The 22095-nt window shown below is 38.7% G+C and overlaps 1 protein-coding gene across 1 annotated transcript in view; it reads left to right on the forward strand.

The window, feature by feature from the left end:
* The window catches only part of PDZD2 (PDZ domain containing 2), a 348778-nt gene that overhangs the window by 311140 nt on the left and 15543 nt on the right, over positions 1 to 22095 (forward strand). Inside the window, exons 16-20 of the mRNA XM_044664497.1 lie at positions 2153 to 2321; positions 4090 to 4913; positions 8841 to 8985; positions 11117 to 14765; positions 19096 to 19213. Of these exons, the coding sequence (XP_044520432.1) occupies positions 2153 to 2321; positions 4090 to 4913; positions 8841 to 8985; positions 11117 to 14765; positions 19096 to 19213 (4905 nt within the window). The remainder of the gene's footprint in view (positions 1 to 2152; positions 2322 to 4089; positions 4914 to 8840; positions 8986 to 11116; positions 14766 to 19095; positions 19214 to 22095) is intronic.

The raw sequence follows: 22095 nt of genomic DNA on the forward strand, positions 1-22095 counted from the left end.
GAACCATACATTAATATGAATGTTAAATAAATCAGCTTTTCAATGGATCTTTGATCTCATTGATGTAAGTATGCCTTTTGCTTGGACAGATGAAACTCTGAACTCTCTTTTTCATATTTTATAGCTATCCATGCTGTTCCACAAATCCTTCACTAACATCTACACAAGGCTCTAGGTGCTTTCCTCTAGGACACTGAACATCATATAAATCCAACCACACAGTATATAAGCTGTGCATTAATTCTCCCTTGCTCTCCCTATGTGACTGGCCTATCTCCTTTTCTGATCCTATATCTTTTTTGATCTTTTATGTCAGTCGCTGAACATTTATTAATTGCCTAGTATGTCCCAGATATTGCTAGAAATATGGGATACACAAAAGGCAAAAGAAAGTTTCTTCTCTAGAGGAGTTCAGTCTATTGGAAGAGAAAACATACAGACCCCTACATGCAAACATGCTATATATAGGAGAAGATGGAAATAATCAACAGAGGGAAAGCCCTTGAACTGGAGGGTGGAGGTCAGAAGAAGCTTCCTTCTCATCTTGTTTGTAGTGAGGAACATCAAGATTAAAGAGGATTTAATTTCCTCCCCCTTATATGTTGGACAAGGATCTCATAGTTAGAATACCAAGAATTCACTTCTCAACCTCTTCGCTCCCCTTTTCCAATGCTCTCCCACCATTACTTCCATAGATGTGGAAAAGGGACATCATAGGACTGAGAACTGTTTGGTATTTTCCTTGGTCTCACTTGGTCTTTAGCAATGGGTGGCCATTGCTAAAGAATTCACCAAGCTCTGGCCTTCTGTTGATTTGGAGAATGTCTAAGTAGTTAAGTAAGGAGGTCCTCAGAGCACCAACTCAGTGTTTCATTTCAATTGTCCTTGGAATCTTTCTTTATGGTGGAACCTGCCAGAAATTGGGTTCTGTTAGTACAACCTTCAAGAACCCATAGTGAGGCACCAGAGTCTGACTTTTGTAAAGGGTTAGTTTGACAAGCAAGATGAAAAAGAATGTTTTTCATATTAACTATCTCTCTAGGGAAATCACAGAGAAAATAACACTTGGGGTATAAATAGAGAATACCTAGTAATATTATTTTGAAATTTACAAAATAAGCCATGTTGATAGGCTGATCCACCCTGCTAGCAGAAGCATGAGAGGGTTGTTGTTTTGTGTTACTGGAATGCCCTCTTTCACGTCTGTCCCTGACTGGCAGAACCATGATGGTTCCTCCAGGAAAGGAGTCTAAAGACAAGTTATGAAAATAGCCCAAAGTCTGTAGGGCTGAAAAAAGCAGGATTGTGGGACTTGTACAGTGACCCTGGAAAGAAGGATAAAGTGGTGGTTAGAATGAGAGAAAATGGGGAAAAATGAAATTTCCAAAATGAGGAAAAAGTGAGCTAAATAACATTTTCCATGTTTAAAAAGAGAATCTACTTCAGGTACTCCCAGATTGCAGGGGGCAGTAATTTTATTATTAATTTTAAATGCCATTCTTTTTGTATCAGGTGGCCTAATGGCTTGGCTTTTAGAAGAGTAGAAGAACCAGACTAGTGCTTGATAACTTCTTGGGGAAATGTGCAAATAGGGCTGGGGATTTTCTCCCAAACTCATCTCTGAAGGCTAACTGGATTGATTAATGGGCATTTGAATTCTCCTGTTCTCTGCTAAATTTTTGGGTTGGATCTTCAGTTACTTTTTGAAAAATTTTCCCCCTGTGAGTCTAAAGAATGTTGACATACCCTGAAGAATGATGGGATTTGGTTGGTGAAATCTAGAAAGTAAAGGCTATCCATAATAATTCTCTTTTTTAATGACTGAAAGAGAAAAGAACTTTTCAGCCTCTGCTGACCCAGGAGAAAAACGACCCTCAAATCCTTGGCTAGCAGTTGTTACTGTGCTTTATTTATTGATTTTTTAAAAACAATAATCCTAAAGTAGACTGATATAGTTGTTTATTGTCCCGGCTATCTCAAATGACTGGGAAAATTTAGATTAGAATAATGCAATTCCAGGAAAGAGTAAAAATAATTACTTTGGAGCACTCAATGTGCCAAAGGATCTGTGTGTGTTCTATTGCTGTATAAATAAACCTTGCTCTCCCTCCCCCACCATCGCTAGCCATCTAACATTTTCTTCCCTCAGCAGGGCTCCCTCAGTTCTGAATCAGAACTCTCACAATATTTTTCACAAGATGTCCTGAGCCCCCTGTCCTATGCAGACTCTGTGGTTGCCAGCTCTGGAGATGAAGAACATATGCATCAGAGGAGGGGGAGCAACTCTTTGGATGATGGTGCACTTCCTCCCAGCAGCATAGGTAAGCTGGAGACCCCATGACTGCCCAGAAACTTTTGTCCTCACACTCTACTGTTCTTACATGGTTTCTTGTACAGGAGGACCTATTCTGGGAGTAAATTAATGGGGAAATGGTTACTCATCATTCACTAGCTCAGATTCTGATGATGATAGAACAGGAAAAATTAGTCCAAAAAAGACATTATATATTTCTACTACAGATAAATAGGGAATTTAATATTAGTTGCTATTAGCAAGTTACCAAAACTCTATAATTCTTGGTTTTATTATCTGTGAAATGGGAATAAAAGCACCTATGCCAGGGTGATGATTAAATAAGATAATAAATGTTAAGCACTTTACAAAACTTAAAAGTACTGAATTTTGTAACTCAGTTATGTCTGATTCTTCATTACTTCTTTAAGAGTTTTCTTGGCAAAGATACTGGAGTGCTCTGCCATTTCCCTCTCTAGTTCATTTTACAGATGAGGAAACTGAGGCAAACAGGGCTAAGTGATTTCCCCAAGATCACATGGTAAATGTCTGAGGCCAGATTTGAATTCAAGTCTTCTTGACACCAGGCCTGGCACTCTATCCACTGTGCTACCAGCTGCCCTAAAGTGCTACATAAATGTGAGCGATTACTGTTATCATTATTATTCATGGTCTGCCACCCATTTGCACAATAAATGGATATGATTGGTAATAGCATTTTTAACAATTTTTTCATTATTGTTAATAAGAATTTCTTAATAATTCCTTTCAGTGGTTATTGCTACTACTACTATTAATAATGTTGGCCAGCCATTTTGTGCAATAAATTGATAGGATCAATAATCTCTTCTATAACAATCTTTTCATTTTTCTTATCATTCAAGGATACTTGACGTTCTATCATATCAAGCCAGGGCAGGTGAATGAAGGAACAACTTGCCCCATTAAAAGAATTTCCCCCTGTAGTAATTCTATTTTGTGCCCACAATGTACTCTCCAGAAGAGAGAGAAATTGAAATTAGCCAGAACATCCTCAGGCTGGGTGAAGAATGATATTTACTTTGAGAAGAAGGCAAGTGTATACTTATTACCTCTGTGTCAACTGGCAAGTCACTCAGCTTCTGGTTCCTCAGTTTTTTCTTCTGTAAAATAGGGGAAATAATAAGCCTGGGATCCAGCTAACAAAGTTTTTGTGAGGCTTGAATGGTATGAAAGATACTTCACATTTTAAAATGCTATATAAAGTTCCTAGGATTCTAGATTTAGAGTCAGAAAGAAGCTTAGAAGCCATTGAATCCAACTCTTGTTTTGCAAATGATTAAGTCATTTGCTTCAAGTCACAGAAGTGGTAACAAAATTAAGCTTCTACCTTGGAGACTATTATTACTCCAAGTTCATTACTCCTTCCACTTTACACATTATCAGCTGTAATTATTATTTTTAGAAGACTTCCATCAAGAGGCCTATGGGGGGGCAGCTGGGTAGCTCAGTGGATTGAGAGTCAGGCCTAGAGACTGGAGGTCCTAGGTTCAAATCCGGCCTCAGACACTTCCCAGCTGTGTGACCCTGGGCAAGTCACTTGACCCCCATTGCTCACTCTTCCACCTATTAGCCAATACACAGAAGTTAAGGGTTAAAAAAAGAGAGAGAGAAGAGGCCCATGGAAGGGCTAATGGGATTGCCAATTGGTGTTACCTCTGAGTATAGGCATACAGAAATACAAAATGGTTATATTGATGGCATAAACCCAGTCTAGAAGGAAGACTAAAGTTTCCTCTGATTTCATTCTTTCGCAGCTCCCAAAGAATCAGGAAAATCTAGAGCCAACAGTTTTGTATCATCTGGAAGCAAGAAAACCTCAGGACCTTTCCATAAGCATTTGGAAGCTACCAGGCAAACGAGCCTTCCAGGAAGCCCACAGTCTGCCCGAAGCCCACTCCTCAGACAGAGGAGAATTGGCTGCTTTGATGCTGAAGATGCCAGTGATGAGGAAGAGTTTGTGAGAGATGGAGACAACGTTCTGTTTTCCAGGACCCTCCCAGGCTCTACTCTACCCCAGGCTGAGGAGGACTCCAGGGTCATCAATGCAAATTCTTCTATGGTAACTGATGTCAATAGCCTGGAAGTAGAGCACCTTGGGAATACTGCCACTGACGCTACTTTGGAGACTTCTCCTTTGGGCAGCTCAATAGGGGAGGTAGAGGACAAGGCTTCTGAGCAAATCATAGACTCACCTTTCCTCCCAGGAATGCTTTTTGACTATCCAAATGCCTCAGAGGCTAGCCCAGGCACCTTGGGCCTGAAGGAACAAACTGAATCCAAGAAGTCACCAAAATTAGAGCACAAAGCTATTACCAGAGTCAAAAGCCTGATGAGCATTGAGTGCCCTGGTTCTCCTAAACAGAAGAATGAGGATCCTGGTTCTGGTCAAAAGCCAGTGGCCCGGATAAGCCCACAAAGCAAAAGAGCTGTGACAGAGGACAACTCTAGGCCAATCATCTTGGAAACTATTAATTTAATTCGTTTGGAAGATGAATCCTTTGGTCTGGACTTGGAAATCCAGGCTACTCCTTTAAAAGTGGTGATAAGAGGTTTAAGACCTGGCGGAGCTGCTGAGAGGGTAACTTTTTCTTTGTTTTGAATGTAAGGTATGATAATGAGAGAAGTCACTCGAATCAGAAAAATATCTCCCCTATGCTAAGAACCCCCTGCAATGTATCCAGGAACTAGGGACTAGAGGAAAGAGGTGAATCTTCCTCCTGGTACAAAATTATCTTAAACATATTAGCAAGTCACTTCTGATTTCTCTCCCATTGGCCCCAACATCAAAGTAGCAGTTCAGCCACCCCCTCTTCTCAAGCTGCCCCTCTGTGTCTTCTCCCTTCCCTTTCAAGGCTGCATGAAGTGCTCATTTTCACTTGGAGAAGAAATGTCAAACTATTAGGAAAAGAGAAATTTTAAATGTATTCTTGGCTTTCATCTGCACATTCCTTTTTACGTCAGAAGGAATGTAATTAATGTGAGTAGAAGCACACACTGAGATTTATCTCTGTCACCATATCCTTTGGTATTGGCTGTAGATTCCTATATTCTCCCGTGGGTAGCCCAAGGTTGCGGACTGTAGAATAGGAAAATGGGACAAACAAACTGAAATGCTTCTCTTTATGAATGGCTATAACCAAGACCAGGTGGTGACATAGATATTCACAACATAATGACTATGTTCTCCAGCCTAGAATTATCCAAGGGAAAGGTACCTTCCAGCTCCAGGGATTCAAGTCAATTTAGTGGCATAAATATCCTATTTTGACTTGAGAAATGAGAGCTTAAGGGTTACCCCTGGACTAGAACCCTCCAATATCCCTGCCTTTGCCAGATAACAGGGCTCAGGCAAGAGATGACTCCGTCAAAGAAGGGAGAACTTGATTCCACTTTACCATGACCCTAACTCCGAGTTCTGACCTTGCTGCTCATGTGCCTTGGACAGAGTCCCTTTGGACTTTAGCTTCTTCGTTTGTAAAATAACAGTCCTAATACTTCTACTTCACTGGATTCTTGAATCAAATGAGATCTCATATTTAAAAGTGCTTTGAAATCTATGGAGTGCTACTCAAATGTAAATTATCATTATATAAGGGAGTAGTTGGTTTAAAAATAGCCAATTAAGTACCCCCAAATTATTAATTCATATTTTAAAATCTCTTCTCTGGAAAGCATAGGAAAAATTTAAATGAAATCCATATTCTTTGCTGTCCAACCTGAATTGTTTCTCCCTTTGGACAAGGAGGAGATCTATGATAATTTGTAAGTCAGCATTTTTAAGAGTGTGTAATTTATGGGTAGGACCAGAGTTGGAGGACATACAAATATACATATTTGTAGTTGTATATACATACATGGGAATCAACATACCAGGTATCTTCCATATATAAACATATATATGTGCCTTCTACACACACTTCAATAGAATCACAAAATCCTACAATGGGATTTGAGAGAGGTCATCTTGTACAAAAACATGCATCATATTATGAGGCAAGATTTTTTTTTTATCTTTAAAGTTTTCTTTTTCAAAAAGCAACAACAACAAAAAAAACCAATCATTCCCCTCCCCCCCCCCCCCATTTATCTTTAGCTGTCTTAAAAGGTCAGTCTTCTGTGATTTCTTAAAGTATGTTTTTTAAGCAACATTCATGTCACGGAGTTGGGGTCAATTACTTGAGGCTCGGTAAGAATATTCCTGTTAACCCAAAGCTATTACTGCAATTGCTTCCAAACATGTGAATAAGCCTGCTGATACTCTGATACTTTTCAACTTACATTAAATTTATTTCTTTTCAAAGGTCAAGTTTTTATGATAGGAGATAGCTAATATGAGAATTTTAATTTTTTAAATTGCTCCTAAAAATCTTAGATGACTAAAATAAGCGTTTTTCTTCCTTGGAAATGAGTTACATTACTAATGTTTTTATTTAAAACTTTGCCACATCTACAAAAGGAAAAGCAATTAAGCTTTACCCTGGGTAAAAATCTTCCCTGGAAAGATACTTCAGTATTTTGTTGAGTTATTTTTTAAGCAGTGGTAACAATGAGTTTAAAGAGGCCATGAGGGCAATGGAAAGTATTCTAAGTAGAGCACTGGCCTTGGGGACTCAGGAAAACATGGAATCAAATCCTGCCTTTAACACTTATTGACTTTGAGAGCCTGAGCAAGTCATTCAACTTCTTTTGGCCTTGATTTCCTCATCTTTAGAATGAGAATATTGTTCCTGATACTTTCTAAGGTCTCTTCCAACTCTAAATCAATAATCCTATCATCCTATGAACCCAGAACCTCAAATTCCTAATTTGAAAAAAGGAAGGTGGGGAAAGGGCAGAAAAGGCAAGGAATGTGCTATGCATAACTTCTAGGATTCCTTCCAAGTCTAAGATTTTATGTCTGAATTTTAATGAGGAAGGTTAGTTCTAAAATAACTCACGATCATTTCCCTTTCTGGATTTCTGTATTCTCTCTCTTTTGCTGTCCCCTTCTGGACACATGGCCGCACAACACATCAACCAGAAAACGGGAAGAACAAAATTCACATTTGGCCACTATGCTAGTAGAAGTTTTCATTTGGAAGTTGGGGTGGTACTATAGAGAGACAGAACTAATGGAAACTCCTGAGTAAAGTGAAGTTTGTTAAACACTCAAACTGCCTTTCCTCTTGAGACCGGTTAATAAAAAACTGAAGAACTCCTGTACAGATTTCGTTTATCCAAGCTATTCCTGCTCTTAAATGCTTCAACCAATTGGGAATGAATTTTTGTGGCCTCTTCTGTGTCCCTTTAAAAAAAAAGTTAATGCTGATTAAAAATAACATAGCTCTCTGGGAGATGAAAAAATGGGGAAAGTGATTGTGAAACGTAGGTGAAGTAAAAACAAAAAACATCAATTAAAATTTGTTTTTAAGAAGAAATGGAGGGGGGGTAGCTGGGTAGCTCAGTAGATTGAGAGTCAGGCCTAGAGTCGGGAGATTCTAGGTTCAAATCCGGCCTCAGACACTTCCCAGCTGTGTGACCCTGGGCAAGTCATTTGACCCCCATTGTCCACCCTTACCACTCTTCCACCTATGAGACAATACACAGAAGTTAAGAGTTAAAAAAAGAAGAAGAAGAAGAAGAAGAAATGGCAGGGGCAGCTAGGTAACACAATGGCTAGATCACCAAGCCTGAAGTTGATAGGACCCATGTTTAGACATGTCCTAGCTGTGTGACCCTGTGCAAGTCACTTAACCCCCTTGCTCCTTTTCTTAGAATTGATACTAAGAGAAAAAGGTAAGGGTTTAAAAAAAAAATAAAAGAAATGACTGTGAGCCATCAATACCAAGTAACAATTAAAATTGCTTAGTAGCTCTTTATATTCAAATGAATGAATTTTAATACATAAAGAATTGTAATAAGTTTCAGTCACTATTCTATCTTTTCTTAATCTCTTTTGCTCCATATCACTTACATTTTCATACTTAATGTATACCGCATTTTTGTGCTTCTACTTTTTTGGCTTTTCATCATTTCATTAACGTCTTTCCAAATTTCTTTCTAATTCAATTCCTCATACTTGACTAAAGCTATCTTCTATAGGAAGCCTTTCCCCCCATCTCTCTTGACTCTTATTCATCATATATGTAGCTTTTTGGTAGATTTGTATTTTCTTGTTATTCCCTCCTCCTCCCCCCATTAGATTGTGGGCTTGTTGAAGGCAGGAACTGTCCTTTGCCTCCTTTTATATCTTCAGCTCTTAGCTGGAATCTAGGAGGGGCTTAATAAATTATTATTGACTAACCAGGGAGGGTCAAGAGAAAGGAAAATAAGCAGGGGCTAGAGCACCTATTTTGAGCTAAACTTGTGCTTAGCACTTTCTACGAATATTATCTCAATTGAATGATTTGATAGTTTTAATTGTTTTGTAACTTTGTAGAACTTCTGCAGAGAATTCATATTCTTTGTTCTAATGATTGTTTTCTGAGATCTAATTTAAAATGACTTCTGACTGTAATTGTGCTAGGAGGCGACAGGAAAACTGAGTGTTGGAGATGAGATTGTCTCTATCAATGGTGCTCCAGTCAACTCCTTGTCTTATCAGGAAACTTGCCATGTTATGAAGAACTTGCCCGTGGCTGTGACCTTTGTGGTGCAGCGATCAACACCTGGTAAGATGGTTTCAGATGTTTAAATTTAAAAGCGAGGAAGGGGATGGTGTAGTAAGAGCATCTGCCTCTTTTTGAACCAACAGCTTAAAATGGTGGAAATAAGAGACTGTGTTTAACAACTAGACTTCCTTAACATATGAGGAATTTTAGTCTAACATAGGGTTTCTTAATTCTCAGGCAGTAGGCAGCATTTATTGGTCCCCCATTGTTAGGAGCTATGTGTGTGTGTATACACAAATGTATATATATATGTGTATGTATATGCACACATATTAATATATAAACTTTTTTTAAAAACTGCACATACTCAAGATTTTGTAGTTACATATACATAATCTTGTTTCCGTTTTTCTTTGTATGTGGATATATTTGTTAATATTTGTCACAATACTTTTTTTAAAAAGAAAAACATTAAATGAATGGTATAGGGCACTGATGGGCAAACTACCACCTGTGGGCCAGATGTGGCCCCCTAAAATGTTCTATCCAGCTGTGGGACATTATTCCTAATCTGACGAATACAATGAGTAGGATACAATACCAAAAGAGTTGCCTTAGAAACAGACCTACAGATGAGCATTTCCTTTCCTTTGGCCCCCTCTTTAAAAAGTTTGCCCATCACTGGTATATGGAAATCATAGATCTAGAATTAGAAGGAATCTCAGCGACCCTCTAATACAACATCTTCACTTTATGGTCACAGTGTTATGTATCTGAAGAAAGATTCAAACCCTGATTCTCTGACCACTGCCTCCTTCCTGACCTTATAAAACTTACAACTTCTAGTTGGGGAGCCAAGAACAAGGAAGTCTAAACAAGTTAGGAGAAGTTTTATAGAATAACATGGGCAAAGAAATATCCCATGTCTAACAATATAGGTTTTTATATAAAGCAAAAAAGGTCCATATTTTTATAAAACTTTATTTTTTTAAAATGTTTTTCAAGTTGTATGATTATGAGAATTTTGGTTATTAAAATTGTTCACATTGTTTATTTAGCATCTCTCCCAATTTGTTTTCTGTGTCTGGTCTGCTTTATTTTTTAAATAAAAACTCTTACCTTCTGTCTTAGAATCATTTTCTTTAAGGCACCTACTTTTTTTTGCCTATTGGTTCTTAAGATTTTTGATCAGCTTCCGCATGGTAACTGATTCTGCCTCTTGGGGAAGATTGATTCTTAGGAAAAAGAAGATTGAGCAGTATTGGGATTTTAGAAATAACAGTATGGCTATTTTTTAGTATTCAGAGTCAGATGCTCTGTGAGGCCCTGAGCTCTCTTCCCCTCAGCTTTTGAAGCTCCAACTTTAATAACATATTTACTTATTTGTGTACATATTGTAGTCCTTGTGTAGAAGGTAAGCTCCATTCAGGTACAATGGAAAGAATATTGGGGGCACAGTAAGTGCACAGTTGATAGAGAGCCAGGCCAGGAGATGGGATATTCTGGGTTCAAATATCAAATAATTCCTAGCTGTGTGACCCTGGGCAAGTCATTTATCCTCCATTGCCTAGCCCTTCTTCTGTACTTGAACCAAAAGAGAGTATTGATTCTAAGACAGAAGGTAAGGGTTTAATGGAATTTAAAAAAATCAGAAGAGGTGGCTGTGTGGTTCAAGTCTTAGCTAGGTGGTCTGTGGCAAACCATATAACCTCTTTGGCCCTCATTCTCTCTTCTGTAAAATGGAGATAATACTTTTGATACCTACCCATTGGGCAGGGAAACTTAAATGTGATAATATATGCAGGCTCTTTTATGATCCTTAGAGGGCCATGCATATTCTGTTTTTTTTAATGAGCATTGTTAGGTAAAAAGGAAATCTGTATTCTCTAAGACTAGGACTAATTTTCCATTTCATTTATATAGAGGACTTTGAAAGCTTTATTGGAAGGATCCTCAGATTTCAAAGGCTAGAGAGGTCATTAACAATCCATTCATCCAACTCCTTCATTTTGCAGATATGTGAACTGAGTCCCAGAGAGGTATAGTGATTTGCCCAGTGTCACAAAGTAATACATAACAGAAAAAAGATTCAAAATTCAATGCTTTCCCAGCTATATCATGGTTAATAACTCTGTTTACTGTCAGAGTTCTTTTCTTTTCATACTTTTTTCTCTTTCATTTTTCCAAGTAGCTATGGATAACTCACAGGACCTCCTTGAATCATCAACGGATAAGGAGCTGATTAATGCTAAACTCAGTGGGACTTTGGCCACTGAAGGAGAACCCCACACAAAAGGAGCACCAGCCTCTGAACCAGAGGGAGCTGTACAACCTGATCCCATACTGCCATCTACTGTCAGTACCAAAGAAATGCAATTAGGTAGTGAATTAAGAGGTGGTGACTGTGAGATGCCAGTGACTGACATCGATAGCATCATCAGTGAGATGGATGCTTGTGAAGGAGGATCTGAGTGTCCTCCAAAAGCAGGTGCCCTCTGTGGTGAGGAAGGTTCCCAGAGACACTCTTCGGCAAGAGACAGGAGCTCCTACCAGGGGGAGCAGAGCACAGTCAAACAAGATCCACCTCAAAGGAGGAACTGTGGCCTTCTACCCCCTCAACCTCAGTGGACCTCTCAGTTTTCAGTTTTGGATTCAATTAATCCAGGCAAACATTTTACTGTGAATAAAAACTGTTTGAGTAGCTATTCTAGGAATTTTAGCAGCTTACACAAAGACAGCTTGTCCTCTCTTGGTCACGGGGAAGCTGATACCACTGAGCCATCACCAAAGTCTATGTATGGAGCTGCTGAAGATTCACATTCAGACCCAGAGTCTCTTACAGAAGCCTCACCCACTTCCATCAGGGATAGCATTTCATCCCACCCACCATCTTGCCCTTCTCAGACACATAACGTCACAGAGTCAGATGAGGAGCAAATTGAAATTTGTTGCCTGAGTACTCACCAAAAGCCACTCTCTCAAGTGGAGCAGCAACTGAGGCCTGCTGTGAATTCACTTTCCTGGGCTCCACCTTGCCCAGAAGTAGCCAAAATTTCACCATTAGAAAGTACTGTTATGGGAGGCTTACAGACAACCCCAGGTGCAACACCTACTGTTAGCTCAGAAGCACCTATAATTCCCAGCTCTTGCCGGCAAGTAAATACAAGCAGAACAGTTCTTTTGGACTCCCTTCCTTCCTCCCATTTGGATAAAACTCCTTGGGTAAGCTCAGCATATTCAAATGGAAATCTTCCACAGGGCTGTAGAACCTTACATAAAGAGGGGAAAATGCAAGAAGCCAGCACTGGCAAAGCTCTGGAAACCTGTGTGTCTTCCAGAGGCAGTGACCTTGTGCACAAGCCTCCAGTTCCTTTTGCCAGCCCCAGAATGGTTGATAGCCCAGTACCTAGCCTGTTAGACAGTGAATCTCAATGCAAAAAACAAGAAGCAACTCTTAAGGTAACCGATAGTCACAGACGCCCTCAATTCTCTTTAAATCCAGGCTTACCTGAAGAATCTGATTTGACCAGCCTTTACATCTCTGAAAGTCAGGGCTTGGGACAAGGACCAGAAAATACATCCAGAAGTTCTCTTCTGGCCCAATGCAAAGATCCAAGTAAAATGAACCATAGTATACAAAGCAGAAATGAAAAGGAACAGTGTATAGCTACATCAAAAAGTTCCAACACTAAAGTTCACTCTCCCAGCTTAAACCATGCTAAGGGAGTTACTACTCTGCACAGTCCTTCAGCTCAACCAAAACTGAATTCTGAAATGAAGGGGTCAACACCCAAAAGTTTTATGGAAACACTTCTTAATAACAATCACAAACCCAGGGCAGGGCCAAAGCTAAAGGGCCTTAGCATCAAAAGCAAGAACAAAACTAGCATGGAGGCCTCCAGTGGTGTTCAAGCTGCCAAGGTTGGTGGGTCTGAGCAGAAAAGAACCTTTATTTCACCCCAAACCTCTCCCAAAACTCTTTCCAAGAGAGTGTTGGGTTCTCGCAGCATTGCTATCCATGGAGAACCAGAGAGAAGTTGCCCCATGGCTCCCAAATCTCCTAAATGTGGGCAGGACAATAAATTAGCCTTGGCTACGTCTAGGCCAATAAGTTCCCCAGCGTCAGATGGCAGCACCCCTATAAATGGGAACACAAGTGAAAATAGACTCCTTGGGCGAAATGGGCTTGGCCTTTCCAGCCCTAAAGAAACAACAACAGTTTCGGCTTTCCCCAGTGGACTTGGTGAAAAGGGGAGCAAAGCAGCTACTGGTGATTCTCAAGACAGGATGAATCAGGTGAAAATAATTGCCATCTCTCCTGAAAGAGGCCCGAAAAGCTCAGGTGGTGACAAGTTAGTTGAAAATGACCGAGGAGGACTTTCTACCCATGAGAACAGTCACAAAAAAGGTGAAAGCAAACCCTGCCACAGGAGAGTGGAGCTATCCCCAAGTCTCCCACCTTCTCTGGCTTCTCATTCCATTCAGGAAGATCCCCCAGAAGGACAAGAAATCCAAAGAAGTTTCATTGAGGTAAGACTCTCTTCCTCTTCCTCCTTCTTCTTGCCCATGTGCCCTTCCCCACCTCTACCTGTAGAGAAAAGAACTTGTGACCCGAAGAGAATGAGTCAGATGTCTGAACTTCCAGGAAACTCCAGAAATGTCATCACTTTGGACGATGCTCCCTACTGTGCTCCAAGGCCAGTTACGAGGACTTATTCCATGCCAGCCCAACTTGCAAGCCATTTTGGAGGGGAAAGTCACTCTGTGCAAGCTACAGGATGCTCTGTCCAAGACAGCCAGAATTCTGTGGCAGGTGAGAAATGCGTCTATGTTCCAGAGACAAGACTATTCAAAGGTGGTCTCCTTGGCCTAGTTAATGGACAGGGAATACAAGGAGAAAAACAACCGTCAGAGACTTCCCAGAGCATCCCCAGAACAGAACAAGGAGGTGCTATTGTCCCTGGCACCCAGGACACAAGCTGCACTGTCACGGACAGAATAAAATCCACCAGGAGGCATTACTACTATGAGCTAAACTGGCCCCATGAACCTACCTCATCTTTTTCTGTGAAACAGAGGATCAAATCTTTTGAGAATCTTGCCAGTTTTGACAGACCTGTAGTGAAGTCCATTGATTTCCCTTCAGCTGTATCCATGAACTCCAAACCTCCTACTGGGAGGAGGTCCTTAGGCATGGTATCTTCAGGGACCCCCAGCAACTCAAGTGACACCATGAGGTCCTTACGACGAAGCTTGAGTTCGTGTGGTGAAAACCAAAATGAAACCATTTCATTGACCCCCCAGCTAAACAAATCACCATCTAGTATGACTCTCCATGTTTCTCCACCAAATCTGGTAGAAAACAAAGGAGACAGCCTTAATTCGGGCCAAAAGAAGTTACTTGACCCTCCAGCAAGTTATAATCCAGCAACAACCACAGCATCACACTTCAGAAGGAACAGACCAGCAGGAGGCCAAGCTCGACCTTGTCCTTTATCCCGCTCAAAACTTAGAGAGCTCAGGGCTTTGAGCATGCCTGACCTGGACAAGCTATGTGATGAGGACTATTCAGTGGAACCTGTAGCTACCCACTTTAAAACTGAACTAGAAATCACTCCCAGGAGATCCCTTGGCCTTCCAACGGAAAGCCTCTCAAACCTCAATGAATCATCTTCCCTTTCACATTTGGCAAAAGATCATAGTGGGGAAAGGTTGTGCTCTAGGGGAAATAGTCCTTGGACTAGTGGTTCTGGGACTCCTGCTTCAGCCTCTGATGAAGATATAACAATCCAGGACAATTCAGTGTATAAGAGATGCTTTGGAAGAAGTTGGTCCATAGAGTAAGTATGTTTCCTTTATAAAGATTTTTAAAATTTACTTTGTCAGTTTTATTTACTGATGCCTTGTTTTCTTTCTTTTAAAATAAGCTGTGGGAAATCTGCATAAATGTCCATGTATCCTTAGAATTTAGCATGGTGCCTAACACCTAAAAGAAAATCCTTGTTGATATTATTTGAATTGTGACTTTTTCCTGAAAAGTTACTCTTTAAGTATTGAATTAATTGTAAATAGTTATCCAGAAAAGGACATTCTTTGGGCAGAGGGCAGAATGTGAAAGGAGAAGGGAATTAATGAAACCCAAGTAGAAAATTCTTAAGCTTCCAGAGCACAGCTGGGAGTAGTGGAAAACAGTTTCTGAGAGGGAGTAAAGAAAGTCCCAACTATTAGCCAGATGGAAATGAATTGCCTGAGTGTGGACTACGTCCTCCATTGTGGTGGGTTTTTCAGGTGAAGATTGGATGACAAGTATCAGGGTTGTTTTAGAAAGGATTCTTGTTCAGGTACAGATTAAAGGTGAGGTGACCTCTGAGGTCTTTTACAATTAAAAGATAAAAACAAAAGCATTCCTCCTTCCCTCATGTTATTTCACATAGTTCTAAAAATGCTAGAGAGCACAAAAAGACATAAAAAATGGGCAAAGAAGAAGATAAACCTGGCCCTCTTTGCTGATGCTATAATTATAGCATGTACAATAGAGTCCAGCTTCAGAACTTGGAAGACCTGGGTCCAAGTCTTGCTAATGATCCCTAGTGACTGAGTAACCCTGGGTTGGTCAATTGACTTTGTGGTATTCTAGGCTACTGTTTAAGTACTCTTCTCACTTAGTATTGATTCCAAGACAAAAGGTAAGGATCTCAAAAAAAGAAATGAAGGGAAAATAGCATTTCCAGAGCTCATATTATATTCTAAAGCAGTAATCATCAAAACTATTTGAAGCTGGTTAAAAAAATAGGGAAAAAACATTAATTCAATAAATCAGATTAAACAAGAAATTGGAATTAGCAGAAATAATTTCACTCAATAATTCAGTATTCAGTAAGATCCCAAATATAAGATATCTAGGAAGGTACTTCCTATTTGACACAAATTACTAAAAAAGAAAAAAAAAAGCCTGGCAAAAATTAGATCTAAACCAACACCTTGAAGAATTTACCACAATTGGCTCCAAATAGATACATGCTCTAAATACTAAAAATCATGCCACAAAAAAATTAAAAGTTAATCAGATCAAGTACTTCTCACATAAATAACATGAATATATTCCTAATCAAACATGAGAGAGGCAATGATAAAAGATAAATAAATTGGTCATATGAAATTGAAAAGTTTTTACATGCACAAAATTAATGTAGCTAGGATAAGAAGGAAACATGTACTGGGGGAATAATTCTGTATATCTGGAGAAAGTCTGATATCCAATATGTACAGATAACTAAGTGAAACACACAAGGATAAAAACCAGTCTCTCATAGGTCAGATTTTTAGGGTTATGAACAAAGAATTTTCTTTTTTTTAATTAAATTTTATTTTTTCCCAATTACATGTAAAAAAGAGTTTCCAACATTTTTCAAAGAATGTTGTCTCAAATTCTCTCCCTCCCCTTGTGCCCTTCACCCCCATTAAGATGGTAAGCAATCTAATGTAGATTTTTACATGTGAAATCATAGAAAGCATTTTTCCATATTAATTCTTTTGTGGGAGGAAATTTAAATACAAAATTAAGAAAAGAAACTGGAAAAAGTTTGCTTTGGTCTAGATTCAGACTCTTATCAGTTCTTTTTTTCTCTGTAAGCAGATAACATTTTTTTATTATGAAGCCTTTGGGACAGTGTTGAATCATTATAATATGCTGAAAATGACTATTGTTCAGTTTGTTGATTGTACAGGATTCCTATCATTATGTACAGTGTTCTGGTTCTGCTTATTTTACTCTGCTTCAGATCACGCAAGTCTTTCCAGTTTTTATGAGCTCCTCCTGCTTGTCATTTCTTACAGCACAACAGTATTCTATTACAATCATATACTATAACTTGCTCAGCCATTCCCCATTTGATGGGTATCCTCTCACTTTCCAATTTTTGGCCCCCATAAAAAAAGAGGTGGAGTTGCTTTAAATATTTTTGTTTTTGTTTTTGTTTTTTTTAAACCCTTAATTTCGGTGTATTGTCTCATAGGTGGAAGAGTGGTAAGGGTGGACAATGGGGGTCAAGTGACTTGCCCAGGGTCACACAGCTGGGAAGTGGCTGAGGCCGGGTTTGAACCTAGGACCTCCTGTCTCTAGGCCTGACTCTCACTCCACTGAGCTACCCAGCTGCCCCTAAATATTTTTGTACATGTAGGTCTTTCCCCCTTTTATTTTTTATCTTTTTGGGTTCCACCCAAGTAATGGTATTGTTGGGTCAAAGGGTATATACTGTTTTATAGCCCTTTTGGGTCTAGGTCCAAATTGCTCTCCAGAATGATTGCATCAATTCACAGCTCACTCAATGATGTATTCCTGTCTAAACTTTCCCATATCCCCTCCAAGTTTTGCTGTTTTCTATTTCTGTCATAATAACTAATCTGATAGGTGTTGTAATTTGCATTTCTCTGATTAGAAGCAACTTAACACTTTAGCGCATTTTTCTGCATGACTATAGAGAGCTTTAATTGCTTTAAGAACTGCCTCTTCATATCCTTTGACCATTTATCAATTGGGGAATGACTTGTATTCTAATATATTCAACTCATTTTGCTATGTTTTTGAGAAATAGGCCTTTATTCCATCTTTATTAGAGAGACTTGTAAAAACAATTTCCCTCCATTATGATGTCTGTGTATTACTCTCCATCTTATTTACTCATTTAGTTTCAGACCTCCAGTTCCTCTAATTTACCCCACCTCCCTTTTCATCTCCTTCCCCTCCTTTCCATTTGGGGATGAGAGGGAAAGAAAAGAGAAAGAAAACAAAAATGATTGATAAATGCATTGACAAAAAGCCAATTAGGGGTACTCCCCTTTAGCATAAGAGTTTACATTCAGAATAAATGATATGCTTCAACCCCCTTCAGTTCATTCCCCCCCCCCCAGGATCATGTACAGGGGTCCTACCTGTGTCCCAGTGTACATGATCCTGGGAGGGGGTTTCCCTTTACACACTCCTTTGCCCTCTGGAATATCATATTCCAGGTCCTCTGATCCTTTAATGCAGAAGCTGCTAAATCTTGTGTTACACTGACTGTGTCTCCATGATATTTGAATGGTTTCTTTTTTGGCTACTTGCAATATTTTCTCCTTCACCTGGGAGTTCTGGAATTTGGCTGTAATATTCTTTGGAATTATACTTTTGGTTTCTTTTTCAGGAGGTGATTTTTTTGATTCTTTCCATTTCTATTTTGCCCTCTGCTTTTTGAATATCAGGGTAATTTTCCTTGATATTTCTACAAAGATGTGTCTAAATTCTTTTTTTTTCCATCATGGCCTTCAGGTTATCCAACAATTGTTAGATTATTTCTCCTGGATTTATTTTCCAGGTCAGTTGTCTTTCCAATAAGATATTTCACATTTTTTTCTATTTTTTTCAATCTTCTGACTTTGTTTGATTGTTTCTTGATATTTCATGGAGTGATTAGCTTCTACTTGCCCAATTCTGATTTTTAAAGCATGGTTTTCTCGAGTGAGCTTTGCACTTGCTTTTCCATTTTACTGATTCTACTTTGTAAGGAGTTCTTTTCTTCAGAGAATTTGTGTACTACTTATTTCATTTAGCCAGTTTTGCTTTTGAAGAATTTCTTCTCTGCATTGGGTTTTTATGCTCTTTTTCCAGATGGCCTATTCTATTTTTTAAAGTATTAATTTCTTCAGTATTTTTTGTGCCTCTTTTCCAAGTTGTTGCCTTTTTAGAAATGATTTTCCTGTATCAGTTTCATTTATTTGCCCAATTTTTATTCTCTCTTGATTTTTAAAATCCTTTTTGAGCTCATCCATTAGTTCTTTGGGGGCTTATATAAAAAATCACTCTTTTTATAAGGGTATACTCTAGAAAGAAAGGGAAGAGGAGGGATACTTTGAGAAACAGGCAATCACAAAACAAAATATATCAATAAAATGCATTTTTTAAAAAGTGGGTACCTATAGCACTCTGAAAAAAGTCCTATATAGTTGAGTTTTGAGGAAGGAAAGTAGTCCCAGAAACAGTCCATCTCTAAGGAACCCAAAGTAATCCTTTAACATTTGTATTTATGAAAATGAGAAAATATCACTTGCTTTAGAAGAAAGAAAAATGCATCTTAAAGTGGGAGTAATTGTTTTGTTCAATGTCATACTTTTAAATCTGTTTTTACTTCTTAGTTTGGATCAACTCTCAGTCTCATCCCTGGACCAGCAAAAATTACAGTCTGTTTTGTCATCAGTTGGGTCAAAGTCTGATATCTCGACTCTGATTCGAGAAGCCAAAGCACAAGCAGAGGTAAGTAAAATTCAGTAATTTAACTGACACTGGGGAAGGAGATCCCATGGGAGAGAAAAGTTATTCTACAGAAAAGTATTTTCCAGATACTTCCAATTTGCCCAAGTCTTAAACTTTCATTTACTTTTATAATTTTCCTTCATCATTCAACAAATGTTTATTAAGCAACTATAGTAATAGTGCAGAGGTAACATACTATAGTCAATACAGAGTCAGGAAAACATAAGTTCAAATTCTACTTCTGACACATACTTGGCAATGAAACCTTGGGCAAATCACTTAACATCTCAGAGCTTTAGACTACTCTCTAGGACTTTCAGCTGCAGAAAAATTGCTGACCTTTTTTGGTAGAGGGAGTTTCTGCCCCTTAATGTCTCCTATCCCAGTAAAATCACAAGTGCCTTAAAACTACATAAGACATTATAGATGCTTGATGAAGCTCTTTCCAAAGAAGGCATCTCTACATTTTTAAACATAATTCAACTTCTTATCACTCGGAGTCATTCATTGATTATATCCTTATGTTGTAATATAGTGAAATCCTCAGGAGCTGTTTGGGTTATAGTAATCTGTATGTCTCCGACCTCAAATAGTCCCCAATTGCTATGCCTTCCATTAGTTGCTTTAATTTGTTGTTATCACTCTGTCTGCTTTTGATAGTCACCTTCCCATTCTATTAATAGGCTTTGAAACAAGATAGCCAAAGTGATTGGAATTATGTCTATAATAGCAGAATATATAATATATTTATGCTTTGGAGCCTAAAATGTTCTCTTATGAGTATAGTAAAGGATTTATAGTGTTTAGTCTTTATTGCATTGATTTTTGCAACAGAAAAGTTTTTTTGTTTATGTAACCTTTGTTCCAGAACTGAAACTCTGGATTTACACAGACTAGATTCTATCATGGAAGATTTTTGAAAATCATATTCCTGCCCCATCTATGGTTTATTTTGGGAAACTCGAGTAGTTTGTGTCTAGGTCTCTACAGAAATCACAAAAGGACTCTCAGTTCCCATGTAAGCACTATCCAGTACTTGACAGACTTTATTTCACCCTTCAGAAAATACAGTGTTTAGGAAACTTCCCATCCAAGCTGTTGAATTGACAAAAAAAAATCATTCTTCCTTTGTTGATTAATCTCTCTATTATTCAGGGGACATATATCTCTTTTTATTTTTATTTATTTTTATTTTTTAGAAAAACATTTTTCCATGGTTACATGATTCATGTTCTTGCTCTCTCTCCCCCTGCTCCCCCACCCCCAGAAGCCAACATACATTTCCACTGGTTTCTTCCTGTTTCCTCGATCAAGACCTATTTCCATATTATTGATAATTGTTCTAGGGTGGTTATTAAGAGTCTACATCCAAATCGTGTCAGCATCAGCCCATGTGTTCAAGCAGTTGTTTTTCTTCTGTGTTTCCACTCCTGTAGTTCTTCCTCTGAATGTGGGTATCATTCTTTTCCACAAATCCCTCAGAATTGTCCTGGGTCATTGCTACTAGTACAGAAGTCCATTACATTCAATTGTACCACAGTGTATCAGTCTCTGTGTACAATGTTCTCCTAGTTCTGCTCCTTTTGCTCTGCATCAATTCCTGGAGGTCATTCCAGTTCACATGGAATTCCTCCAGTTTATTATTCCTTTGAGCACAATAGTATTCCATTACCAGCATATACCACAATGTAACAAATAAAATTAATATAGAAGGATATATATATAAAGATATCAGGGTTTTATTGTTAACAATATTGATAATTAAAAAGCCACGTGCCTGCTAGGAGCTAATTCAAATGCTGCACCATGCCTTCCCCTGGCTGCTTCCTAGGAAAAGAGGAAGTACCAATCCCAATCTCCCTATTTAAGCTTCTGTTTACATTGGCTTACATCACCATGTAAGGACAGGAAGCAAGTTGAATCATGGGAAATGTAGTTTGTAAGAGATCTAAACATCCACAAGAAGTTTAGACCAGGGACCTCAAAATAAGTTCAAGGACTCCCAAATTTCCAATATCACAACAATTTGTTCAGCCATTCCCCAATTGAAGGGCATACCCTCATTTTCCAGTTTTTTGCCACCACAAAGAATGCAGCTATAAATATTTTTGCACAAGTCTTTTTCCCTATGATCTCTTTGGGGTACAAACTCAGCAATGGTATGGCTGGATCGAAGAGCAGGCAGTTTTTTAGCAGTCTTTGGACATAGTTCCAAATTGCCATCCAGAATGGTTGGATCAATTCACAACTCCACCAACAGTGCATTAAGGGACATATATCTCTTGCTACTCCTTCACGCTGATTCTTAATTGGTCCTGGAACTTTCCTGCCTAGTAAGTCCAGGAACTATTCTTTTCTTCAGAGAGTCTCAGAACCCTAACATTTCCAGCAAACAGTCACCAGTCTGGGGTTGGCATGGAACACTGAACAATAAGTAGTCCTGCTTGACTTAAATGTAGAGTTTGAGGGCAGGACAATAACATATAATTGTCCTTGAAAGAAAGATCAGAGCCAGAATGTAAAGGGATTTAAGTAACAAAGAGAAGAGTTTGAATTTAAGGCAATGGATGCTCTGTATGCATCAGCTTCCTTAACCATAAAACAGGAAAAAATAAGAGCACCTATATCCCAGGGTTGTTTGGAAGATCAAATTAGGTAATATTTATAAAGTGCGCGGTGCTTGATATACAACAGACTCTTAATAAATACTCCTTTTCTTCATTCCTTGAGTCTAGTGGCAGTAGAGAACCACTAAAACTTCTGGAGGAATGGAATGACATGGTTAGACTTATACTTTAGAAATATCACTTTGGCAACTGTATATATCAAAGGTATCAAATTTGCACACTGTGTGGGATACATGGTAAGGGTGGATGGATTGA

The sequence above is a fragment of the Gracilinanus agilis genome, chromosome 1, assembly GCF_016433145.1.
Source record: "Gracilinanus agilis isolate LMUSP501 chromosome 1, AgileGrace, whole genome shotgun sequence".
In the NCBI taxonomy this organism is placed as follows: Eukaryota; Metazoa; Chordata; class Mammalia; order Didelphimorphia; family Didelphidae; genus Gracilinanus; species Gracilinanus agilis.